The 27,824-nt window shown below is 36.6% G+C and overlaps 1 protein-coding gene across 4 annotated transcripts in view; it reads left to right on the forward strand.

Moving 5' to 3' along the window:
- The window catches only part of TNPO1 (transportin 1), a 90,858-nt gene that overhangs the window by 36,429 nt on the left and 26,605 nt on the right, over positions 1-27,824 (forward strand). For 3 of the 4 annotated variants that reach the window (XM_007079853.3, XM_042988167.1, XM_042988158.1), the window contains exons 2-9: positions 568-681; positions 3,448-3,523; positions 7,899-8,048; positions 11,849-11,955; positions 13,948-14,081; positions 17,733-17,814; positions 21,112-21,234; positions 23,143-23,261. In XM_007079853.3, the coding sequence (XP_007079915.1) occupies positions 568-681; positions 3,448-3,523; positions 7,899-8,048; positions 11,849-11,955; positions 13,948-14,081; positions 17,733-17,814; positions 21,112-21,234; positions 23,143-23,261 (905 nt within the window). Of the gene's footprint in view, positions 1-308; positions 435-567; positions 682-3,447; positions 3,524-7,898; positions 8,049-11,848; positions 11,956-13,947; positions 14,082-17,732; positions 17,815-21,111; positions 21,235-23,142; positions 23,262-27,824 lie in introns of those variants that run through there. The other variant, XM_007079854.3, reaches the window with a different exon arrangement.

The raw sequence follows: 27,824 nt of genomic DNA on the forward strand, positions 1-27,824 counted from the left end.
TTTTATTTTTTCTAAGTATTGTTGAATTGTCGGGGGAATTACCAGGCTTTTCCCTCTATTTCAGTCATTTTCCATTATTCACCATGTTAATTTAAAATAACTAATACCCCATATCAGATCTCTTCAGGTGTTTCTCCGGGGTTTTGATAAGGACTCGACTTCTGATTAGTCCTTAAATCAGTAATAAACTGTACGGAACTCTAGTTAGGTTGGGTTGGAGAAAAATGCGTGGCACTAGGACCCAGGGGGCTCCCGTGAGCGGATCTAGGGGCCAGATTGCAAATTCGCGGTGACTCAGTCTGGTCGGCTCCTTGCGCTCGGCGGCCGCGGCGGCAGCAGCAGCAGCAGCACCAGCAGACGTTGGCGGCCGAGCTGCTAGGATCAGTTCCCCCGGGTTTCGCCGTCCGAGACTTCTTTCGGGGCACCCCAAGCAGGTCCGAGGCGTGTGGGGAGCAGAGGGGTCGTTCTGGCGGGGAAAAGGGGGTTGCTCGGCGCGGGAAGCCCTCGGGCCTGTGCACGGGGAGTAACATTTGCTCCGTCTCTTCCTGTGTCTGGCTTTATTTGCAGCAAACCAAGATGGAGTATGAGTGGAAACCTGACGAGCAAGGGCTTCAGCAAATCCTGCAGCTGCTGAAGGAGTCCCAATCCCCAGACACCACCATCCAGAGAACCGTGCAACAAGTATCCTTTCCGAGGCCTTGCCGACGCCCGCGCAGCTCGCCCCGCGCGGGGCCCGCTCCCGGCGGCCGGGTGGCTCCCGCCGCCCCTCCCCCTCCTCCCGCTCCCCGGATCCCTCCGCCCTCCGTCCGCCTGCCCGCCCGCGGGGAGAGGCCCGTCCGCCGCCGCAGCTCTTGCCCGGCGCCTCGCGCACGCGGCCCTCGAGCCCGGGTCCGGGGTGTTGCCGCGGCCGCCGGCTTCCGGCCCGCGGGAGGCGGGGGCTCCCGGCCGCCGCCCGCGATCGCTACATGTGCGCCCGCCCGGCCGCCACGTCCCCGCCCGCCCACCGCTGACCTGCCCATGGGGCGGAGAGCGGCGCAGGCGGGCGAGGCCCGGGTGCGTTGCAGACCCCGGCCCCCCGGCTCCACACAATGCGCCCCGCGCCGAGGGGGCAGCGGGTCGGGCGAGAGTCCGGGTGGAGTACTCTGCGTGCCAGACGGGACTCGCCGGCCGAGTGTCCGACCAGAAATGGGGTGGAGCTGGCGCGGGGTTTAAACTGCCGCCGCATTGGGCCTGGGGTTTTTTTAGGGCCCTTGCCCTAAAAGTGCTGGAGACCTACAAGTAGGGGGTCCCAGGCCTCACCCCAGGGCTGCTCGTGCTCACACCTGTTGCAGGCTTCCTGGCTCCCGAGTGAAATAGTCTCTGTGGCTCAAAAGGTTGACTGCTCAGGTACCCAGTGTTTAAGGAGTTTGCTGGGGTAGCGGTCATGTTGCTGTGATTTTAGAGACCGAAAAGGTTAAAAGCAGCAGCAAAACCTCTGTTGTGTTTTCTATGGTGTCCTGAACTGTGGACAAATAAATATCGGATCATTGGATCTGATACAGGAGACAAATTTACTCACCCAGTCATAAATAACCTTATCCCTGTTGAGACCAAAGAAGTGAATTCTTTAAACAATTTAAGTGCTTTTTTGCAGAAAATCTCTTGATTTTTATTGTTAGTCAACAGCAAAACTAGAATTTGGTAAGTAAGCCCTTTAGGGCTTAAACATAATACACTTGTAAACATGAAATTACATACAATTCCATGAGAAATTCTGTTAAATAAGTGTCGAAGAAGTACTGCATTGCTGTAACTTAAAACCTTTAATAGAGGAGGAAGCACGTAGCTTCTTGGTTAATATAATACTGCTCATTTAAAACCGAAGGGGATAGTGCCAGTACCAGTGCCAGTACCCAAGGGAAGGGTAGAGTTTTGGGGTGTGTGGGTGCTTGTATCTGAAACCCTGTGGTGGCCCAGTCTTAATTTGTGTTGTTATAGCTGTAGGAATGATAGAAGTTGATATTTATTGAATTAATTACGGATATTGTATGACACAGTTATTTCTTAAGGGAGCCAAAGCCATAACCACCTTGTAATTTTTTTCTGTAGCACTATAGATTCCTGTTTTGGTACTTATTTATTAAATATCTTTTATATGCCTGGAACTGTGCTTGGGCTAACCATCAAATTTATAGTTTATTCTGGGTGCCTGGAGCATAGTATGCCTTCTGCAAAAGAAACAAGTTAAATTTCAGTAAGCGAATAGTATTTAAAAATACGTATTGCTTTATATTTTCTAAGTGCCTAATGATGGATGATCTTGTTCCTTTGTGACCTTAGGAAAGCATTTATTTCATTGTTGTTTTTGTATAGGCCTAATTACCTCTTGCAAGACCATTAATAAAATTTGGATAGAAAGCTCAAGTAAATTTGGATAGATAGCTCAAGTAAATTTTAGCAGGAAATATTTATGAAAAATTACCACATCAGTATGCTAGTCTTTGCCATTGACTAAAGAAAAACCATTGGTTTTTTTCTTGGTCTAAGAAAGTAGACTTTGGAAATTTTGTAGAGAATGCTTTTGCTAGTTAATCTGACCACTACCTATTGAGGGTATTCTAGTATGTAGTAAATAGCTAATACGGTGTACCTAGAGTTTGTATCAGGGATTTAATTTAAAAATAAATTTAGGTCTGCTGAATAAAAACATTTGAATATTACTGTCTAAGAAAACAATTAGTGTTAAAAAAAATTAGAGGTTAAGAGAGCATGAAGAAAGATATAATAGAGTATCATGTCAGTGTTGACTGCCAACAGAATGAAATACCTGCAAATTTATGTCACTAGAAATGTTAGATCTTGGGGAGGGGGCACAATTGTGGAACTGTTGCATTTCAGTAATTTCATACTGACCTTACATAATAAGATTTGATAACAGACTTGTGTGTAAGTGGCATTTTATATTCAGTAGAATGAGTCTAGTAAATGAGTCTAGTAAAAGCATTTTTGATTTCTAAGTTGAAAAGGCATTTTATAAAGTTCTGTCAATGATCTTTAAAGACCTGTTTTCATTTCTTTGCGATGCTTTTCATTTTTGTCATTATTTCTATACGTAAATACCTTTCTGGTTAAGGTTTTTAAAGTTCAAATAAAACATTCTCTTTTGAAATTTTTTTTTTTTGCTATGTTGAGCATATACCCTGTTCAGAACTTGGCTTATGTTGTATTGAATATAATTGATGTAAAGTATTAAGTTTAATGTTTCAGCCATAAAGCACCAAAGAGATTTAACATAACCATTAGTGCATTCTTGGGATAGTGTATTGATGGTTTTAGTAAGAAAATTTTACTTTCTAAGAAAATGCAATGTTTAAAATATCACAAACGGGATTCCTTATTTTAGATCGAAAATGCTTAATTTCTTCCTTCGATACATTGAGAAGTTTCCTTAACTACTGTTTGTTCTAGAAACTGGAACAACTCAATCAATATCCAGATTTTAACAACTACCTGATTTTTGTTCTTACAAAATTAAAATCTGAAGGTAAGTGAGGTTTGTATTGATAAAACTACTTGGAACTGTCTTCAAGATATATGAAAATATACTGAGAGTTAGTAATTTCAAAGGTTTGCGTTTTATAGTAACCACTGGTTTACAGATGTGGAATGGCAGAGAGATTTAAGAGTCCACTCTAAAGTTTAATTTAGATCCTTAATAAACATTCGATTGTTAATCGGGTGTTTTTATCATAAACTCCTTCATATTTTGTGAATGAAAAGAGTATTACAGAGTCTACTTTGGTATTTTGCTTGAATCCTTGTACATGAATGTCATAACAGATGGAATGCAGGATTTACTCATTAACTGAATATATGTGGATTCATAGAAAACAATTCAATGTTCATATAACCAAAATGAAAAATCACTTGTCCTGTCGCCCAGAGAGAATTTATTATTATTCTTGATTAATTAATTCTACAGTCTTATATGGCTATTTACTATTTTAAAATTTAATTAAAATTGGGATCATTCTCTTTATAGACTTTTGTGACTTTTTTAAAACTTCTAACTGTATATATTAAACAATATAATGAAACTTTATTAACTATTCTTTTACAACGATTTTATTTAAAATTTTTTAATGTTTGTTAATTTTTGAGAGAGAGAGTGTGAGCTGGGGAGTGGTAGAGAGGGAGACACAGAATCTGAAGTAGTTTCCAGGCTCTGAGCTGTCAGCACAGAGCCTGACGCGGGTTTCAAACACACCACAAGATCATGACGTAATCCAAAGTTGGACATTTAATTGTGCCACCCAGGCACCCCCAGTCTACAGTAATTTTAAACTTAAATTACTTTTGTGGCAATTCAAAGCATGAAAACTAGTTTTATTTTTAAATGATATGGTCATTTTATTGTATATATGTCAGTGTTTCCCACTAGACTTTATTCATTCATTTCTCAAATACTTATTGAGCACCATTTCATTTCCAGGCTCAGGGGCAATGAAAGTGAACAAAAAAATAAGAATTTCCGCCCTCATGGAACTTACATTGTAGTGAGCTGTTTTTTATCAAGTTACCTGAATATTGAAGATTCTCTTCCTGGAACATTGTCAGACACACAAAAGGCGTGAAAATACTTACTATTAAGCAACTGATTGGCCTCTACTTGAAAGCACTATACCCTGTTCAGTGATTAGTGTTTCAGAAGCCATAGTGCAATTATTTAAAAAACAAACAAACGGAAAAAAAAACAAAACCGGGCACTCGGACTTGGGAAGTCTTAGACTCTGACACTGATCCTGACACTGATTTTACCTGTCTTACTTTTTCCAGCTATATAATGCCCTGTGTTAGACTGCCAGACTGTCTTGTCTATAAGGGTTAGGCATCCAAGGCTCTAGTGGGTAAATTGCCTTCATGTGTAGTAAAATCTCCCTAATCTTAGAGATTTTAATACTTTTATCAGATTTGATATTTTTATACAGTATAGTAATTTTTTTAGATTAATTTTAAATGTTAATTTTAGGGATTTTAATTTATGGTTGAGGGATGTAATGGCAACTTCAAACTTTCTAAATCTGGGTTTTAAGAAACTGAAAATTCCTTCAGCATATCTTGAAATTAAGCAACTAATATTCCTAGTTTGATAAATGTACTTGATGCTTTGCTTCTTAATATAGAAATTTATTTTTCCCACATACTAATTTGTAATCAAGTCAGTGTTACTCATTTTTTAAAGAACTTTATATTTAGGAAATGAATTTTTCTAAACTAATTGTTTTACTTGAAAATTTTAAATTTATTTTCACCGGTTCATCTATTCTCTGTCCTGTCCATGTGCACATCCTAAGTTCCACATATTAAAGATGTTTAAAATATTCTTTCTGAAAGCTTTTTTGAGATGTTAAGAATAAATAAGTATTCTTTTTTTTTTTTATTTTTTTTCAACGTTTTTTATTTATTTTTGGGACAGAGAGAGACAGAGCATGAACGGGGGAGGGGCAGAGAGAGAGGGAGACACAGAATCGGAAACAGGCTCCAGGCTCCGAGCCATCATCAGCCCAGAGCCTGATGCGGGGCTCGAACTCACGGACCGCGAGATCATGACCTGGCTGAAGTCGGACGCTTAACCGACTGCGCCACCCAGGCGCCCCAAGAATAAATAAGTATTCTTAAAAGCAAACAAACAATTCAAATCACGAGCAGTTGGATATAACTGCCTCCAATTTATTAGTCACCATTTTTCACAGGACACGATAGAAGCTTAACATTTGTTTAACAGTTAATATTTCTTGTGCCTTATTTATTTGGGACATGAGCTTGCTATATTCCATTTTCTATTTAAAGAAAAACCTGGCATTGGGATCATCCTATTAGTGAAGGAACGTAAATAACATCTTGAAGTGGAAATGCTTATTTAGTAATCTTTTCACCATTTCTCTTGTGAATTTGTTTACACTGAATCATGGAGGAAAATTTTAGATCTGGAAGAGACCTCAGAGATAAGCTCATCTAATTCCCTCGCTTTACAAATCAACAAATTGAGGCCCAGTAAAGTAAAGCTTTAACTTAAAAAAAAAAAAAAAAAAGAAATGGATAATCAGTGGCTCTTAATGCATTTAGGAGAGAGGATATTTTTTATGTTAATGAAGATAAATATTTTAATATAGAATGCTTTATATTTTTAATTTTAAATCACTTCTACCTTGTGTTGTGGCCTATTAAAACTCATCTTGTATCATTTATTGTAAGAATGATAGTGTGTATTATAAACAAATATGTTATTGGAATTAAAACTATCTGAATTATTAAGGGCTAACAAGACAAAAGGGATTATTGCTTGTAGAAGTTAAATATCTGGCTATTCATTTATTATATGGCAGTTTTAAACTTGCAAGTGAATTTAGAAGTGTTTTTGTTTCATTTTAACTTACTCATTGGAATGGGTTGTAATTGAAACCAGAAAGAAGTTACTAGATAGTGACAAAAGCTTTTAGCCTGTGTTACTGTGATGGCCTGAGTGGGGTTTATGAGCAAAGAAATTTTGCTATCCTTTTGCTTCTCCATATGCTTCACCCTTTAATATTTCAGTGCCAATCAGATGATGGCAGCATGCTACAAACTAGAACAAGCTCGTGGTATTTTACTTTTTTTTTTTTTTAATGTTTATTTATTTACTTTGAGAGAGAAGGAATCCCAAGTAGGCTTCGTGCTGCCAGCACAGACCCGACATGGGGCTTGAACTCAGGAACCCTGAGATCATGACTTGAGCCCAAATCAAAGTCGAACACTTAACCCTAAGCCACCCAGGCGACCCATGGGTATTTTATTTTTTTAAATAACGTGTGTAAAACAGTAGTGCTGTAATAGCATATTCTACTCACCACAACTTCATGTCTTCCAGTCCTTTGAGGAGGGTGATACTGCAGAATGCATCAAGTGTAGACTTAAGCCAGACTCGTGAGGTTCATATTTTGACTTCCTCACTTAATAGCCTTGTGTGACTTTGACAGAGCCCTCAGTTTCTTCATTTGTGCAGTGGGATAATAATTCCTGTCTCATGGGGTTCTGAGGATTAAAAGCACACTATTTGGAATGCACTTAGCAGTGTTTAGTACCAAATAAGCATTCAGAAGATCCTAACTATTGCTAATGTTGGTGGTGATGTCAGTTGGTAAAGCATCAATTACATTCTACTAGTGTTAAATTTCTTCTTAAAAATTTGTTAACACCCAGCTTTGGACTAAACGTTTTAATGTAAATTGTATTTAACTTCTGGAAATTTTAAAATTGTTTTACCCTTTTTTTTTTTTTTTTTAGCTCAGAGTCAAGTGAAAAACATGATATAAATGAACGTCACTTATTTGTATGTGAAGGTGATCCCATATTTTTTGTCGACTTAATTTTTTTAATAGATATTTTTAGTCACTAATACTTTGAGATCTGTAATTTGATGTTTATATCAGGTCCCAATAAAACTTGTGTGCAGTGGCCCTGTGTAAACTAAATTAACTTTTTAAGTCAGTGGTTCTCAACCAGGTGCAGTTTGGTCCTCCCTTGCCACCCACCCCACCCCAGCAACATTCCAGACATTATCTGGAAACATTTTTGTTACAACTTGGAAGGGTAATACTGGCATCTATGGTCAGGGGTACTGCTCAACGTCATAGGATGCACAGGACAGCACCCGATAAAGAATTATCTCAGCCACAATGTCCATGCCAAGGTTGAAAAACCCTGAACTACAAATCATGGAGCTAGTCTTTTGATAATTATTTATGATACTTTTTTCCTGGTTATAGCAAAATTATTGGAACGTTGCAATCAATTTTTGAGTAGGAGTATTTTAAAAGTTAGCGTCCTTGATACATTTTGAAATGAAAACTACTTTGAAACTCAATAATATTTTATTACAGATGAACCCACAAGATCATTGAGTGGTCTCATTTTGAAGAATAACGTGAAAGCACATTTTCAGAACTTTCCAAATGGTGTAACAGACTTTATTAAGAGTGAATGTTTAAACAATATTGGTGACTCCTCTCCTCTGATTAGAGCCACTGTAGGTAAGTTATAGTGTTACAGTACTGCTTATTCTGTTTGTAACTGGGTTGTTTTTTGAGATGATAGGCTGGTTTTTTTCAGCTTTATTTTTTATTTTTTTAAATTTTCTTTTTAAATGTTTATTTTTGAGAGAGCGAGAGAGCATGTGAGCAGGGGAGGGGCAGGGAGAGAGGGAGACACTGAATCTGCAGCAGACTCCAGGCTCCGAGCTGTCAGCACAGAGCCTGACACGGTACTCGAACCCACGAACCGAGAGATCATGACCTGAGCTGAAGTCGGACACTCAACTGACTGAGCCACCCAGGTGTCCCGAGATGATAGACTATTTCTGTAGGAATTTTTGTTACCCATTTCATGTTGAATTGTGAGGGAGGGGGGGAATTTTTCATTGCCACTTCTAAATGCTTTGGAAGTAATATTATTTATTACAGTAAAATCCCTTATTTAGTGAGACCATACTCACTGGTGGTTGGTTTAATCAAAGTGGGTTAAAATGGGGCATTAACAAATGGTGTTAATGTAGGATCACTGCCTTTTGTTTGCGTTCCTTGTTACCTGGCTTCCTTGTGTAATGCATGGAAGCTTTCTTTACACAGAAAGGAAATTTTATTAAAACAACATAAGAATGGGACCTTAAATCTTATTATGTTCTACCCTTGTTTTTAATATTTGCTTTGTCTAATTACAGCAGTTTTTTTAGTCTTTTCAGTGTTCAGCTTGAGTGAAAGAACGACTATCCGTTTATTGAATTAAGATGTTTAATTTTTTAATTATAGCTGGTGTAAATAGGTTTGGGAGTGAACACAACTGACTATTGGTAACATCAATTCGTGGAAGCAGAACTAGGCAGGTGGACTCTAGAGGGGCCTAGTAATGGGCAGTGTTCAGTATGCTATGGGGCTTAAGCAGCTCAATTTTACAAGGACCTAGAAATAGAAAGCTTCTGTTAATCTAGCAGGTTGGTTGAATGGAAGTTGGTTACTGAGAACTTCATAATGATTCAGTCATTTTCATTAAAAGTTCTCTACTTTTGTATTTTTTGTCTCATGGGTTTGAAAAGTGCCCAGTTTATCTTTTACTTAAAATAACCAAAGGCTCTGTGGCTTCTCTCAAAATATTAACGTCTTAATTATGCACATTATGCACACTGATTTTACATGGGATGGGTAGAGGTCATTTCTGTTTTGAGAAAAGGGAATCCCTAGTTTATTCTGATGGACCCTCCTATGCCTTTCCAGTGCTCTGCCAGCTCTTGACACTGGTAAAAAGAATGGTGAGTGTATGCCAGACTTTAAAAATGTTTTAAATCTTCACAGTACATATTAGGAATCTTGCCAAGGAAGTTTATTTGAAAAGACTACATTGCACTGACTGTGATAATTCTTTAAGCAAATATAAAATTATTTCTCTTGTTTAAGAACATATGGTTGGTTTATAATTTTATTATTTTAGTGACTGTCATTTGTGTTTAAACAATGTGGGAACGTTTCTGTAGAATGAATTCATAGAAGTGGCATTACTGGGTCAAAGTGTGGTGTTTAAGCATTTAAAATTTTAATAGGTATTGCTAACTATACAAATTTTCACTCCCACCTTTGCTATATACACTGAGAATTACAATTTTTCACTTTTTGCTGGGATGCTAGGCATTAGAAGATTTTTTGGGAGAGGTTGAAATTATATGGGCCAGTTAAATTTGAATTTGTTCGTCTTTGACCATTTAATGCTTTTCTAGTAGAAGTAACAAATGTCAGCAATCTGTTAGTGCCAAATTGTAGGCTGGCATTTAATTTTTATTACTGCTTGTTTTAAGACATGGTTGGCTTTATTGAGGCAGATCCAGAGCTTTCTCTCTCCCTCACTTCTTACATATTTTAACTTCAGGAAAGAATAAATGGCAAGAAGGAACAGCTCTACTATTGGCCTTGCTCCTTCTTGATTTTACTAGAATATTTTAAAGGTTATGTCTGAAAATGGTATCAATACATTGATGACCTTACCATATAATTTAGAATTTTTTTAGTGCAGAGTACATATTGACCAACAACTTTACATTTTTTAGCTCTTTGCCATTGAGAGCAACATTCTCAAAACTAACAGTGGAAAATTGAAAGACTGTTTATACGCCCAAACTGTAGAATTTGCTACGGTAATGATCATTGAGTACTTCCTGTATTTATTATGTGCCAGGCATTTTGTTTGCATATCTCACTTCTCAAAGTAACAAGAGAACACTTTTTTTTTCTTCACTTTTACAAATTAGTACTTTGAAGTTTGGAGTACTTGTAATTCACCTACTGTCAGTGTTTATACAGATCTTATGGTACTAAAAGATCTAAATCATCAAACATCCTGTATTATCTTATGTTAAATTTGCTAGGGCAGAGGAAAACACTAACACAAAACTTACTGCATTATTACCGTGTATAACAAAACTTTTGTGTTACGTATTTGTATATTTGCAAGTTCATTATCACAACTGATCTATACAACACAGTTGAAACAGTCTAGTCAGGGTGACATGATCAGTCAGCATGTGCCCCTCAGCCTTCAAGATGCAAGATCACTTTGACAGTGATTCAGTTCCGTAAGTGGGAACTGTTGGAGCAGTGTGTGGGTCTTCCACACCAGAGGGATTATTGGGCACAGGATTGTTTTCACTTGATGGCTCATCTGCTTTCACTCTCCCCACCATGGTCTGTGGCTGAGATCCTAGCTTAAGTCAGAGAGCAGATTGTAACTTTCTTAATGTATTTTTGTTTGAAAGTAACAGACTCCTACTCATCACCCAGTGATTAAGCACATTTTGGTATATTTCTTTCTACTCTTCTGTAAAAGAGGAACACTTTTGACCCTTGAAGAACACAGATTTGAACTGCATGCGTCTGCTTTTAGGCTAAATTTCTTTTTTCAATATATACAATAGAGTATTCTAAATGTGTTTTCATTATGATTTTCATAGCATTTTTTTTTCTGTAGCTTACTTGTAAAAACAGTACAATACATGTAATACACAAAATATATATTAGTCAGCTGTTTATGTTATCACTGAGGATTCCGGTTAGCAGTAGGCTATTAGTTAAGTTTTGGGGAGTCAGCAGTTATATGTGGATTTTCGACTGAGGGGATCCAGTGCCCCTAACCCCCCGCATTGTTCAAGGGTTAACTATAATTTTTTTTTTTTTTAAGGAAGAAGCAAAATTGTTTTTATTCAAAAAACATTATTAACTACATAGAAAGTCCTAAGGAATCTAGGAAAAAGAATCTAAAACCAATATGTGAATTTAACTAGATTACAGATTCCAAAAATCAATAATCAGTTGTATTTCTGTATATGTACTGGCAAAAAAAAAAAAAAAAATCAAGCCTTGCTTTCTTATCTCTTAATGGTATTATATCATGGGCAGAGATTCTTAATTTTAATGTAGCCCAGTTCACCAATCTTTGTGGGTTAACTTTAATTTTAATGAGGGGAACTACTGGTATTGTTAGAAAAGGGCAGCAGTAGTTGCCCTTTTTGTAGTACAAAAAGAGTAGTCTTTTTGTGCAGATAATTGTTAAAATACAAAAGAGGGCAAAGTGTTGGAAAATAAGATTAGAAACATCTGATTTGTGCTGTGGTTTTTCTACAGGTATGCTGTTGTGGAAAGGGGGGTTCTGGGTGAACGTTATTATTTACCTGGTGTGGAGGTCCTGGGCTGATTTGAGGCGTTTAAGTGAAAGTGTGTGCATGTGTGCATTCACATGGCGGTATCTGACATAATGCAGTCAGATTTCCTAAATGTGTATGTTTTCTTTCAAGGTATTTTGATTACAACCATAGCCTCCAAGGGAGAATTGCAGAATTGGCCTGACCTCTTACCAAAACTCTGTAGCCTGTTGGATTCTGAAGATTACAACACTTGTGAGGTAAAGAAATTTGCTTCTTACATACTTTTTCTTCTCTGTTTTTCTCATCTAGTTGTGTATTTGTAACCTTTGAGAAAAATAATTCTATGAAACACAGAACTTCAAAACTTAGAAGCTTCAAGTTACCCTTTTGCTTTACATTAGTGACCATTTATCTTACTGTTTTCTATAACGACTATTAAGTTATAAAGGTTCTTTACTATAATTCCTATAAGAAAGTGCAATTGTTTAATCTGTGTAGTAGTTTTCAAAGATAGATTTAAATTTACCAAATTTACCAACCATGATTACTTTCTTGCTTTCTCTAGATTGTTTCTGTGCCTCTTATGACATGTCCACAGTATATGTAATCTAGTTTTTATCATGTAGTAATTAAAATCTCGTTTGCCACTCACTGATCAAATTAACAGCAACCTTTCCATATGGGAAAGGGAGTCTGTGTGGATTTCTCATTTTATGTATCTCTTTTATTAGCTGGCTTCCCATTTGTGTAGAAATCTGTTTTGAATGGGAACCATTTTAGGTGTTTTGCTTCTTCAAAGGCAGGGACTCCTCTCCCTCTCAAGAAAGCAAGCCTTGCTCGTGGACAGGACAAGCACTGAAATAACCTAACAAAATCAGGTGGCCTTTTGACTTGGCAGTTTGTCGCCTGATCTGAAAGAGGAAAAGGAGGGACTGGAGAGAGAGGGAGTAAGCAGAGGGGTCTTTAAAGTCACACTTTTCCCTCCCTAAAAACAAAAAAGACGTACTTTCCCATATGTACATTTTCCAGTAATGCCTTGGAAATACACTGGTAAGATTACAGAAGAACTGAAATAGTAATTGTATTCAGCCATTAAGTAAGAGTTAATTAAAATTTAGATCATGGTTTGGTATAGTGGTAACAACACGAAAGGGGATCAAAATTTTAGAAAGCACTTACCAAGAATAAAAAAATTAAAACTACAGTAATCATGAAATTATGGAGCTTCTATAGAAGTCATATTTTAAATATTTATTTTGAGAGAGGGGGAGAGGACGTGAGCGGGGGAAGGGGCAGAGAGGAGATCCCGAGCTGGCTCTCCGCTGATAGTGCGGGGCTTGAACCCACAAACTTGAGATCACAACCTGAGCAGAAACCAGGAGTTGGACACTTAACCGACTGAGCCACCTAGGCACTCCCATAAGTCACATTTTAAAGAGAAAGTATTCTTCTATTAATTGTACGAGGAAAGTAAGTACCAGGTTTCTGCTCCTGATGGAATTACAAGCAGTAAATGAGATGTTCGAGGTGGTTAGTAGGTTGCATGTTGTCTACTGGCAGGAGCTCTAGGTTAACCCCTTTGGTATAAAATGGATGTAGGGAAATAGTTGCTAATTTGAATTTTTTGCCCGTTTACCAAGTTTTGTCACCATTACCCAATGAATGATTTTACATATAAGTAATTTTTAAAAGACATTAAGACTTCTTTTTGACTTAAAATTGAAAAGAATATTTCAGGAGAAGTGAGCTTTTTCAGTTAGATAATATTTATTATAGTCCCTCCCAACCAGAATATCCTTTAATTTTAAGTCATTAAATGCTAGGATAAAAATGTACTATTATGTTTAAGCTAAGATTTTAGATACTTCAATGGTAAAATGATTTCTGTATTAAAATTGATGACTAAATTTATAGGTTTTATGAGAGCTGAAAACATTCATACAAATTAGTCAATATTCCTCAGTTTGCTTTTAAAATGGCTTCATTTATGGGGCACCTGGGTGGCTCAGTTGGTTAAGCGTTCGATTTCGGCTTAAGTCATCATCTTATGGTCTTTGGGTTCAAGCCCTCTGTCAGGCTCTGTGCTGACAGCTCAGAGCCTAGAGCCTGCTTCGAATTCTGTGTCTCCCTCTTTCTCTGCCCCGCACCCCCTCCCTCCACTTGTGCTCTGTCTCTATCTCAAAAATAAACATTAAAAATAAAATGGCGTCACTTTTAATTAATTGTAATAATTTAAATATCTTTCACAGGGAGCATTTGGCGCCCTTCAGAAGATCTGTGAAGATTCTGCTGAGATTTTAGATAGTGATGTTTTAGATCGTCCTCTCAACATCATGATCCCCAAGTTTTTGCAGTTCTTCAAGCACAGTAGTCCAAAAATAAGGTATCTGTGTAGCCAGTATCAAATTAATTTGTAAACTCTAAGCCTGACCACTCTCATTTTCCATTACCTAATATTTTTGTGATTGGCAGAAGATGCTGATATTCCACAAAGGTGAACTTCAATTGTTGAAATGTACTCCTTTCATAGCAAAACACATGAAATGTGAACTTTATCTGATGAAATTTTCATCCAATACGATAGTTCTCTACCTTCTAGATGGTATGCTTCAAAGATCCTTTGTGTAAGGCTGAAAGTCATTGTGTTTTGGGGATGTTGTCATGTTGTTTTTGTTTTAATTTATGAATCTTGCCAAGTCATTTGCAGCTTTGTGGTAAAAATTGCTCCAATACGACATCTGAATTATTTAGTAATTTCAGTTTAAGCGTTTTACATCTAATTTAAAACACTTTGAGCGTGAAGGTAGAAGAATTTTTGAGTACACTCAGATCAGTAGGGCCAATTGGCCACAAGTTAACCTTGGCCTGCTTTGTTTTCCTGTTATATCCCTAGTTCCTTGAGCAGTGCCTAGCATATAGTTGTTGAAATATTATTTTGGAATATTAGCCTTTGAGTAACTTGATTATCATCACTTGTCCTGTTGAGCTATAATTGTCATGATGCTTTCACACTTTTGAGGTGTGTGAGACTCCTGTAACTTCACCAAAAGTTCCCCAGGCTGCTCTACTCATTTTTTTGTGTTTTTTGTATTTTTCTTTTTGCTTTCTGCATTTACTTCTTTTGTCTTTTGCTTATCATTAGTATGGAAAGGTCAGTGCTTTTCTGATTGTCAGTTGCTCTGATTTTTATTGTTTCCCATTGTCAGTGCTTCATGCTTTTAGGTAGAATGATCAAACACCATATTACTATTTAAAGTAGAAATTGTGCAGGATCCCAGAGGCAAGGATATCCAGCTGCATGAACTTTATGCATAGGCTGTAACTGTTTAGATGTTCATTGGAGTTTATTCCAAGATTCCAAGCTGTATTCTGAAGGATTCTCATTTCAACAATGTGACCAGAGGGTAATCAGGAATCTTTTTCTTGCTTAAATTCTTTATTTCTTTTTCCTTTATCTCGATCTAATTTTAATTACTTTTCATCTTAAGTCGTACTTAATACAGTGTTCTCACAGTGGAAACTTAATAGATGCTTAATTTATGGTAGTGTCATGCAAACAAATAATGACATTTTACTCTTCCTGACATAGTTAACTAGAGTTCATGTTCCCTAGGAAGTCTTCTCCTCTTAATCTTTCAACTAAGGTGATGAAAAAAGGTATAGTTTTTTGCATATTTTTCTTTACTCCTAAGAAAGTCACTTTTTTTTGTGACCCAATTCTTAACAAGTGAAAGAAAAACAGAAAAATCCAAAAAGCATATTCCTGGCAATTGGCATACCATTACTAGATATAACTGTGTTTTGTAATGTTAATACATTTTTGTGGGTGGACATTTGTTTAAAACTTGACTAGGTGGACTTCAGGAATATAGAAATGTTTCTGTTTAGTGACTCTTCATTACTACCCATTTGAGATTCTGTTGTACATACCATTAAATTTTTTTCTTCATTTTAACATGTATTTGGGTAAACGTATTTGCTATGTATTTTAGCAGTGCATTAAGCTTCATCTTTATATTTTATTCTATATTATTGTTTAACACCTTATTTATACAGTTTAACTGATATTTTTTATATGCTATTAAAAGTGGTTTTCCATCTCAAAATAACTGCTGAACTTTGAGAATATAGAATGAGGCAAAGGATTATAGTTTTATCCATTACAGCATTAAGCAATTGAAAAATCAGAGCCACTTGATTTTTATAAATCCTACCAGAAATACACAAAATTGGGTTATCATTCTTAGCTCATGACCTTCTCATCTTCGCCCACTTGTATTTAGTCTTTAGTTACATATTAGTTATTTTTAATAATAAGCACTCAAACCTACCACCCAGAATGAAAGCTAAGGTCTTGACAGCAACCTACATCTAATCCTGACTTGACCCTTCCCTTGGATTGTTAAAAAACAATTATTGAAAATATATATGATATGTAAAAAAATGTATATATATATCTGTATGTGTTTTTAACTTTATAAATAGTATTTTACTGAACTTAATTTTTGGTGACTTTTTAAATTTAATATTTTGCTAGGATTCGTCCATATTTTGTCATTATAGCTCATTTGTTTTGACAACTATATAGTACCTCATACGAGGTTTACACAATTTATTCATGATCTTCCCCTTGAACCCCCCCTTAGCCTTTGGGTGGCTTCCAGGTACTTGCTAGTGTGGATAGTGCTGTTGAAAACATTTGCTTGTCTCCTTTTGTCTATTTGCAAGAGTTTCTAGGAAGATGTAAAGTCTTTTGGGGAGGAATTTCTAAGACACTGGGTACATAACAAGGAAAGAACCCCAAACTGTTTTCCAGGGCGTTTGCATCAATTCATACTTTCTATTAACAAAGGAAAAGTTTCTCTGGGTGCATATATTCTGCATTTAGTATTGTCATGTATTTTAATTTTTGCCAAATAGAAAATTGTGTTTCATTATGAGCTTGATGGTTATTTCTGTGTCATTGGTTATGTTGAATATCTTGTCATAGGTTTATTGGGTATCTGGTACCTTCTTCTGTCGCCTTTTTCTCTTGGGTTATCAGAAGAAGAGGCAGACAGAAAAAAAACTATAGTTTCATGATAAGTACTGTGGAAAAATGAGAGTAAGGGCTTAGAGGTATTTTACATAGAAGTTTCACTGTACAGGTAACATTTGTGTAGAGACTCTGAACAAAGTAAAGTAACGCATCTTTGAAAGGTCAAGGGGAAAGACATTTAAGACAGGGAACAAGTATAAAGGTCCTAGAGTTAGGAACAAGCCTTTTACACTGACCAAAAAAGAAAACTTTGCATCATACTAGGATACGTAGGGAGTAACCACACTGTAGTGGAATGTCTAGGCCAATAGTCAGCAAACTGTGACCCATGGGGCCAAATTCAGCCCATAACATATGAATTAAGAATGATTTTATACTTAAAAAGGTTATGTTTGGGGGTGGGGGTGAATGTGCCACAGAGGTTTTATGTGACCCACAAATCTTAAAATATTACCATTTGATCTTTGGTAGAAAATACAGACTGTGTTTTATTGGAGAAATCTGAACAAGGGTATAATGTGATCTTATTGGAGTAATCCTCATAGGAAATCATGGCTTGGACTAGGGAAGAAGTGAAGGTGGTTAAGAAGTGATTGGATTATGGGTATATTTTTACAGGTAGTGCCATTAGGAGTTGCTATGGCATTGAGTTGACTACGTCTTTAGTTTTAAAGGAATATGTACCCATTATATATATCCATTATGCCTCTGCCCACCATCCCACTGTTCAGAGGTATCCACTATTAAAAATATGCACATGTCCTTTTTGAGTCTCACCACTTTCAGAGAAGTACTAATGTAATGTTCTGCACCCTGCGTTTTTCACTTAAGATTCATACTCGTGTGTGCCATATATATATATATATAAATACATACATTTATGGCTCTACATACACCATAATTTTTTTTACGGAGGAGTATTTAAGTTCTTGTCAATCTTCTGTAAATAGAAAATGCTGCAGTGAGCATGTGTTAAATGTTAAATTTTGTTTCTAGGTCTCACGCTGTTGCATGTGTCAATCAGTTTATCATCAGTAGGACTCAAGCTCTGATGTTGCACATTGATTCTTTTATTGAGGTAAGATTGTCTCTCTCCCCTTCCCCCCACCCCCATTTGCTTTTGGGGAAGTTAGAAAATGTTAAATTATTTGATAGTATTAAACTTGGATACAGTGTAGACTTTGTGATTTTTGTTAACTAAAAATAAAAGCACTTTTCCTCATTACTGATTTTTTTTTTTAACGATACAAACATTGATTATGGAATTTGGGTGTTTAATATCTTGAGTATTTTGTTTGTCAAATTTTATCAAATTTTTTGTTTGAATATACTATTCAAATTCCAAATGTAAATTAAGTCTCCCAGCTATTTTGCAGTATTTGAAACATGAAACATTGCTGAGTTTGAATCATCTTAACTTGATAAAGAATCTGAAGGCATAGACTAAAAGGACGGTGCTTCATTTTCCATTGGTTTCCATTGTAAAATTAGAGGTGTCATGGAAAAAATTGACTCTTAAATCTCGTCAAGTATTTCTAAAGGCCCTTTTACCTTTTCGATAAAAGCAGAAAGGCAACAACAGCATTATTTTCTGGCCATGAACCCTAAGCAACAGGATTTTTTCAGAACTGTTACCACTTGATCACCACAGTTGTAAACAAGTTGTTAAAGTTCCTTAAGCATTTCACTTTTATTTTCATTAAATCAGAGTTTAATAGTTCATTCCTTTCCAGCTATTAAAAATTTTAGAGGCCATCCTGCTAGAATTTTTGTTGGGAAATTATAAGAAAGGAAGGGAAAATGGTGTCATCTTTTCCCTCATCACTTAAATTGACAAGCTTTTTTCTGAACATATCTTACCAGTAGACTATGAGTAGTAGCCATAAGGATCCTCTAGCCATTTAAAAGTTGAAACTAAAACACGAGTCTTAAGTGGATATTGCCGAGTCCTACTGTGAATTAGGCATTGTGCTTGGTGCTAGGGATACATAAATAAATGTTATGCCTCAAGGTGTTTTCAGTCTGGTTTGGTGTAGAAGGTAGTGGATTATCTCAAAGTCTGGCGTCAGCCTGCCTGGGTTCAAATCTCAGCTCCACAGCTGCTAACTTTGGGCACATTATTTAACATGTTTTCCATTACCTTCTCTGTAAAATGAGGCTAATAATTTACCTTGTTGGATTGTTAAAAAGATACTTGCTATAACTAAATTGGAACAGAGCCTGCTATTCCAGAGCTATTTCATAGCTTAAAACAGGAACAGGGATAGATACACCAATATCTTATACAGAAATATAATTTAGAATAAAAGATACTAAATTCCCTCAGAAAACAAAGATTCCACAGGACCATACTCAGCAAGTGGAGCAAGAACATCCCAACATTTTAAAATCTTTTCCATTAGTGTTCCATTACCATTTTAACAGTTCTTTCCTACTTGATAATCCTACAAGATTCAACTAGTTCTCCATCCTACGAGAGCAGTCAACATCCATAGGAAGCACCTGACACATAGTAGGCCCTCGATAACCATTTGCTAAATGAAGAAATAGATCATTTATTTCTTGAATTATTGTTTTTATCAGGGGCAGGTGTTACAACGTCTGCTGAGTCTGACAATATTGACTGAAAAGTGTATTGGTTACTATTATGTGGCTAAGACCTATCTTGGCAAAGCTAAATTCTCATACTTAAGACAACATTAAATTTAACGAAGAATGTGTATTGAACCTATAAGCAATGCTGTCAGAGTATTCTCTGTGTAAAATATATATCTATCTGATGAAAAGAGGAACTGTAGAGGTTTCAAAGCATCCGATGCAGAGGCAGGACTTGGGGAAATCGAAGATCGAAGTTTTTAAAGTTCTACATCAGTAGTTCACATACTGTCACTTTTGATATTTGAACTTCTCCATTGTTTTATCCGTTGTAATAAGATTTCAAGTTCATCTGTTTGGAGATGTTTCTCTAGTTTTTGGTTTTGGTTTTGTTTCTTTTTTGTTTTTTGGCTTTTTGTTTTTAAAGATTGTGGGACATCGAAGTTTTCTTAATGTTTATTTATTTTGAGTAGGGGGGTGGTGGCACAGCATGAGTGGAGGAGGGGCAGAGAGAGAGAATTCCAGACAGGTTCCACACCACCAGCACAGAGCCCGATGTGGGGCTCAAACTCAGAAAACCATGAGATGATGGCCTGAGTCAAGATCAAGAGTGGGATGCTTGAATCGACTAAGCCATCCAGGCGCCCCCACATTAAATTTTTTTAAATAATCTTTTTATTATAATTCATGTGTATGTGTAGATAAAGTAAAATTCAGGAATGAGATGGGGGAGGGTTACTGTTTCTACTTCTTATATCTCCACTTTGTAACCTTTACAAAACACAGCTTATTGGTATAAGGAAATGAATCTGGACTTAAAATTCCATGAAAACCAAATTCAGATGCCCCCTGGGTAGCAAGTTATATAACTTCTAAACTTCTTTATCTGTAAAATTGTATAACAACATCTTAGAGAAGACTAAATGAAATAGTCTGTTGTTTATTCAGGCTTTTTGCCCCCTCACCTTGGTGACAAACCTGTTTGGGAAAACATAATCTTGATTGCTACTTTTACTATTTTTTCAGTAGTTGGCTTGGAGAACAATAAGTAGTTTGGGGTTAAGTTGTTGGAAACTCAGCATACATTTCCCAGTTATTGATACTTTTAGAGAATTTGTACCTGTTACTACCCTAAGAATTGGGATTGGTAGAAATAATCTCTTGACAGACCGTAATTTTGAAGGAAAATTAAATTGTATTTTGAAGATTATCTTCTTCTGGGTGAGGGAGATGAATGCCCCATGTCCTAATGACATGGTTTTATTCTCACAAACTAAAATTACCTTAAAACATACCCAATCAGTGGTACCTGGGTGGCTCAGTCAGTTGAGTGGCCAACTTTGGTTCAGGTCATGACCTCATGGTTCATGGGTTTGAGTGTGGGCCCGTGTCATGCTTAGCGCTGACAGCGAGGAAACTGCTTCAAATTCTGTCGCCCCCTCTCTCTGCCCCTCCCCTGCTCATGTTCATTCTCTCTCTCTCTCTCTCTCTCTTTCTCTCTCAAAGATAAACATAAAAAAAACAAAACCCACAACCAATCATACTGTCTCCAAAAGAATGGCTTTAGGTCATTTACCAAAGTCATGGGTTTTGACAATTATCATCCTACATTTAATTAATTGTCTTATAACCTAATATTTCAGGCCAGTTAATTCCATCTTTATTTGTACCTTCTTAGAGTTTCTTTAAATGTTACCAACTTACAGATGACTGGTTATTATGTATAAACCTTTCTAATACATTGAAATGCTTAACAAGAGAAAAATTTCTCATGCAATAGAACCTCTTTGCATTGGCTGGTGATGAAGAACCAGAGGTACGGAAAAATGTGTGCCGGGCACTTGTGATGTTGCTTGAAGTTCGAATGGATCGCCTGCTTCCTCACATGCATAATATAGTTGAGGTAATACAAACAACTTAAAGACACTCTCCTCATTTTTTCCCCCAAGAAAATCCTTGAGATAAAAATGCATAATGTCAAATTTATTTAACAATTTATTTAACACATTTGTTGGGGATGAATAATGAAACCAGTTATGGCCTTAAAATTATAAGTTATCTTTATGGTGACTTTTCTCTCATGAGATTTAAGATGTGTATAGAGAGGGAAAAGTATTTTAAGGAATAGATGGCTTTTAACCAGAATAACTAACAAATGTTTAAATTATTTGTGTTTATCAGATATGGGTTAGACTAAGTGATCACTAAAACTGTGGTACATTAAGTAGCACATTCTTGTGTCATTGGAGTTTGGAATTACAGTGTTTGTTTTCCACCCATTACTGGTAAAATTATTCTGATCCACTTGTGATTTATGGTAACAGTGAAATTTCTGAGAAGACATAATCGCTATAGTGTTTTTTTTTTTAAGACTTTCAATCCCTATGCAATTAAAATAATTTTACTAGGAAATTCTGAGTATGTTGATCATAGATTAGCCATATTTAAAGGAAGTAGTACATAGCACCAAGGTAAAATTATTATTAGAACAAAATAACTTGTTTGGGCAGTACTCAGTACTGCTAGTGTCAAACTCTAGCACCTAGTTTTCATATTATTGGATATAGTTGTGTGTGAGTAGTATATAGCTTGGCAAGTGTGTGAGAATGTTATTTAGATCCTTTGTATGGTAGAGAGAGAGAAAATCTTTTTTTTAAAGGGTGGGGTCTAAGACCTGTTAGGAAAAGGCTAGCATTGATAGTGCACAGCCAGTCCTTTTCTGAAGTGTATGGAAGGGTCGTTGTAGAAATAAAGGTATGTAGCAGCACTAAATGGGAATAAGGTACATTTTCTCTGATGAACTTAACTCTCTCTGAAGTGCTTAGAAGAATCAGGTGGAGTTAGTTGAAAGTTTAGTGAAAGCTGGAGCTAACCAGAAAGTTAAAGACCTTTATTTTATCATTTGCTAGGGCCATGTCATAGCTGGGAAGCCAGCGTAGAACCGTAGAGTTCTACGATTCTTCAGCGATACTGAGCTTGGTAGTAGGACATAGTATGGAATGTAGTAGGGGTTGGCCTATCACATCTTTTGCGTTGCCATGTTTAGCCCTGTGAGATGTTGCAGTCAGGGAGAGAGTGTGTATAAAAGCTTCATCCATCATTTGATGCCATTTCCACGCCCATATACATTGGGAAATGCTATGAGTGCCTTTGATTATATTTATTTTGTTTTTGCATATTTTAAAAGATTTTTTAAAAGATTTAAAAGATTTTTTAAAAAGAGGGGGAGACACAAAATTTGGATACATTTTATGATCAGATGTTCCTACAATTAAGAATGAATTTGGCTTGGCATGTTCAAAGGACATGATAAACCTATTCTCTCGGAAACTATAAATTATAGTAGCACTAAGAAATGTCACTAGTTCTTTCCAAATTAAAAAAAAAATTAACTTTTGTAATTGTATAATATGTATATGTCACTTTATATTCGTGAAAATACAAAAGACAGCTTGAGTTGTTACGTTATAAAAAGATTCTTCCTTTTAAAGAAAGGTATAATGGACTTTCTTATTTTGATGTTTCTAAGAAAACAGTGTTTGTTAAATACATTTCATAAACCAAAATACACCTGTACAGAAGCAGATAGGCCAGACATGCTTAGGACACTTTTCATTAAGCAACATTCTATACCAGTGGTTCTTCAGTTTGGCTGCATTTTAGAATTGACTCAGAAACTTTTAAAAACCCAAAGCCTAGGTTGAGAATCACTAGTTCAAGGCCACAGCAGAGGATGACCATTAGCTTGCTGGAAAAAGGTTTATTTTAATTGTGTGATTTAAACTGATTAATACTAATGCTTTGTTTGTAGTACATGCTCCAGAGGACGCAAGATCAAGATGAAAATGTGGCTTTGGAAGCCTGTGAATTCTGGCTCACTTTGGCTGAGCAACCGATATGCAAAGATGTACTCGTAAGGCATCTTCCTAAGTAAGTGTTCATTCTGCTGAATGCTACCTTGTTCTTATATTTAACAGTGAGTCCTCGTTTTTGCATTTTTAGATTGCATTCTTCTGCCGTTAGGGAATGAAATTCTAAATGAGTTAGACTTAATTTTACTTGGTATAACTGTCGATTATAACTAAAGAGATTTTTCAAGAAGCGGTTTTTGGGGTTGTTTTTTTGTTTTAATTACATGTGAGTGGTTTATTCTAAATCATAATCTTAATTGGGGATAATTTGTGGCACGTTTCTTTCTTTCCTTTTTTTCTTTTTTTTTTTCCCTTTAATCCCGTTAATTTGACTGGACTTGGGTGGGGTTTTCTCCCCAAAAGGAATTTTCCGGTAGTTGTGATGTTATCAGGTTTTTGGTTAGCCTATTATTAAGCCTATTTCTAACTCTGAATGCTGTTATATCAGGTTGTTTTTTTAATCTTTTTTCCACTTTTATTGAGACATAATTGACCTAAAACATTGTATTAATTTTGCTACATAATGATTTGATACATAATGATTTGATACATGTGTTAAGGTCAATTACTTTTAAAAATAATGCTTGGGGCGCCTGGGTGGCTCAGTCAGTTGAGCGTCTGACTTCAGCTCAGGTCATGATCTCACGGTTTGAGGTTTGAGTCCTGCGTCAGGCTCTGTGCTGAAAGCTCAGAGCCTGGAGCCTGCTTCAGATTCTGTCTCTCCCTCTCTCTGACCCTTATCCACTCATGCTGTCTCTCTTCAAAAATAAATTTAGAAAACATTGAAAAAAAAATTTTTTTTGAATAAAAAAAATAAAAGTAGTGTTTAACTTTCTTTTGAAAAAATTTTTGTGTATGTTAGTGCCATATGCCAAATAACATTTATTCAGAATGTTTGGGGAGAATTAAATTTGATACTATGTAAAAGCACTTCACATGGCATCTAGCTCTCTTCAGTACTTAAAATTTTGATTATACTGTTTTGTGGTTTGCTGTTTTCAGTTGTATATTGTGCAGTTTCCTCTTCTCAGTTTTTAAGCTTTGAATACTATTCCATCATGGTGTGCATACTGTTTTACATTCGACCCTTCTATTGTTGAATATTTACATTTGCCTTTTTTTTTTAATGTTTTATTTATTTGTTTTGAGAGAGAGTACAAGCAAGAGAGGGGCAGAAAGGGAGAGAGAGAAAGCATCTCCTGCAGGCTTCATGCTGTCAGCTCTAACTCCAGAACCATGAGATCATGACCTGAGCCGAGATCAAGAGTTAGATGCTTAACCAACTGAGCCACCGAGGCACCCCTGCCCTTTTTTAAAAATTATAAGTAATCCTGGAGTCAGCATCTTTTCTTTGTCCATAAGTGGTTATCTCTTTCAGGTAGAATTCTTACAAGTGATGTTTACCAAAGTCAGAGGATCGTAAATACTCTACAAATTATTCTGTAGTGAAGTTACACCAATTTATAAGCCACCACCAGCATCCCATCCTGTCAACCTTCTGCTGGCCATTACCATTTCTGTAATCTTAGTCATCTGGATGAGCAAAACAAAACCACTTGTTTTAGTATGTTATGGTATCGGTGGGTTAACTTTTTTTTTCCAGATATTTATGTTACTTGGATGTTCTCATTTTCATGTCTGTCGCATTCTTTTTCTTTTTCCACCAAGAAAGCAGCAGTTGTACCTATATTTTATTCTAGTCAGTCTGGAGTTTATTAGGGAGTAAAGTGCAAGGTGGTGTGCTAAATGGATTTTCCTCCTTTAGGAAATCCAGATAATTAACTTTTTTTTCTCCTTAACTTGTGATGCCACTTTTATGATGTGCTTAGTTCTTACTGTAGGACCATATAATTCAAAAAGTCATGTAAACGGGTGCCTCAGTCAGTTAAGCATCTGATTGTTGATTTCAGCTCAGGTCATCATCTCACAGTTGGTGGGTTGAAGCCCCACATCAGGCTACCTGCTGACAGTGCAGAGCCTGCTTGGAATTCTCTCTCTGTCCCTCCCCAGCTCTCTCTCTCCCTCAAAAATAAATAAAACTTTTTTTTTTTAGTGTTATATAAGCAGACATTAATTCATACAAAGACTGAAGAAATTCTATCATGAAAACCCAAGCTATAACATTAGGAAGTATTGTTAATAAGCAATTACAACTTCATGCTCCAACTTGGTTATTACACTAATAAAACCTAAACATCCTTAAAGCAAGGAAGAACTTGGTATCAGGCTAAAAGAGCAGAACTTAATCTTTTTTTCTATGCTAATTGTTGCAGACCTTAAATAACCTAAGGCAGCCATAACTGGGTTTGATACATATATCTTCCCAACCATTGCTTTGGGAACCATATTTATATAAAACAAGGCTACTTTTATTTTTCATCGTAAAAATGCATTTTGAGGACTGGAGAATAACCACACTGATCTGATGCTGAAATAGGAAACATAATAAAAGCACTAGTTTTTCCTAGCACTGTTCATCAGCCCCATGTTTATTATGAGCAAAAAATGTTTGCTTAGGAGTAAAAATTGTATATGTAATGAGAACTGTGTTGTTATGAACTCATATAGAAAGCACCAGAGTGTCGAGGGATGACAGTAAATTCTTTTATGTGTTTCTGGGCTTTGTAAAATCTGTTCCTTTTTTTTTTTTTTTTTTTTCTTTTTTCTTTTGTTTTAACCAATATTAATCTCTTTTGATTACTGAATATTTGATGATATATTTTCTTATCTGGCAGAGCAATTCATTTTTTTTTTAATGTTTATTTTGAGAGTGAGTGCGTGCATGTGTGAGTGAGCCGGGGGGGGGGGGGGGGCACAGAGAGACAAGGAGAGAGAACCCCAAGCAGGCTCCACACTGTCAGTGCAGAGCCCAACATAGGGCTTGAACTCAAACTGTGAGATCATGACCTGAGCTAAAATCACCAGTGGAATGCTTAACTGACTGAGGCATCCAGGTGCCCCTCATTTCATTTTTTATTCCCAGTTATTTTGGCTTTTCCCCCACCTTTATTCTTCTACATTAATATTAGTACCTCCTGGCACTGTTCAGATTAATCTATGTAAAGCAAGTAATGCTGAGTACATATTTAAGGACTCAGTAAACATTCATTGTTGGTATTGACGTCGTTGCCTTTCCGTGATACTGCATTAAAAATTCTCTCTTGGGGCACCTGGGTGGCTCAGTTGGTTAAGCGTCCAACTTCAGCTCAGGTCATGATCTCACAGTCCGTGAGTTCGAGCCCTGCGTCGGGCTCTGTGCTGACAGCTCAGAGCCTGGAGCCTGCTTCAGATTCTGTGTCTCCCTCTCTCCCTGCCCCTCCCCTGCTCTGTCTCTCTCTGTCTCAAAAATGTGACCAAAAATGGTCACAGTTAATGTCCATATCTCACTTTCCAATTTGATTGCTTACCCAGCTTTATCAGTCCCTTATTGCCTGCATATCTTTTCATTCTGTCTTTCTCTGGCACAGACATCATGATTCACAAATCAACTATATTGACCATAAACTTCTAGCTACCCTGCATCTCCCCTGCTCTGGATTAATAAACTGTCTTTGCTTCCTGTCAAATGCTTTTGGGAAGTCACACCACCAGGATTGATGGTTGTAGAAATGCATGGTTTTCGATGTCAAGTAGCCCCTTCACACTGCCAGTTTTTCTTATTCCAGGTCACTTTTTATCTTCCATTCAGTAGAGCAGCCATTCAAACCTTTATCACTCTTCTGAATTCTCTTCATTCATTCTGAGCACTTCTGCTTTATAGGAAAAACAAGTGACCCTTCATCTTGCCCCAAAACTTAAAGATATATTTTCACGTGAGTGGTCTTGGACAGCATAATTTTTTCTTCAGGTACCTCGTTCCATCGAATATATACTTTTCTCTGTTTGAACTTTCTTTCTCTTCTTTCTCCGTAACTTGAATTTTTTCCGTCTTAAAAATGATTCAGAAGAACAGATGAGGCTCACTGTCCTTACTTCTTTACCTCACCTCATGTTATTTCACAGTCTGCCATCTGTCTCCCCACTTCCCCCAAATTATTGACAGAAATGACTTAATTGTTGGTGATCCAAATGGATCTGTCTCTGCAAAATGCCTGTAGCTTATAAAATAGGGTTTTATTTGTTATAAATTTTATATAACTGTGTTATATTAGCTGTAATGTTAAATTGATATTAATCTGTATTTTAGAATTTGAAAGGATTTAAACATGAAAGTGTGGCTGGCCCGTATTTTTTCTACCTGTCTAGGAAGTTTTGAATCTTACTGCTTTCTTTTCCCTATTATTATTCCTTTAGTTAATGAGGGCTTACAAAATTATCTCGTTGATGGTAGAGTTGTACCCAAAATTAGTTGTGCACATGTTTATTTAATTGGTGTCAGATGATGTAACTCTTTGAAGTAAGGCCTCTACAAAGGCCTAAGACATTATTGTAGAGAGTGAGAATTTCTTAGATCTGTTGTAGGGAAACAAAATTATTTTTGGAGTCACGCCAAACTGGTTTTGAATTCTGACTCTCCCATTACTTAAAATTAATGACGTTGTGGAAATAATGTAACATCTCTGAGCGTTAGCTGACTCATCTG

Source organism: Panthera tigris, chromosome A1 (assembly GCF_018350195.1).
Source record: "Panthera tigris isolate Pti1 chromosome A1, P.tigris_Pti1_mat1.1, whole genome shotgun sequence".
NCBI lineage: Eukaryota > Metazoa > Chordata > Mammalia > Carnivora > Felidae > Panthera > Panthera tigris.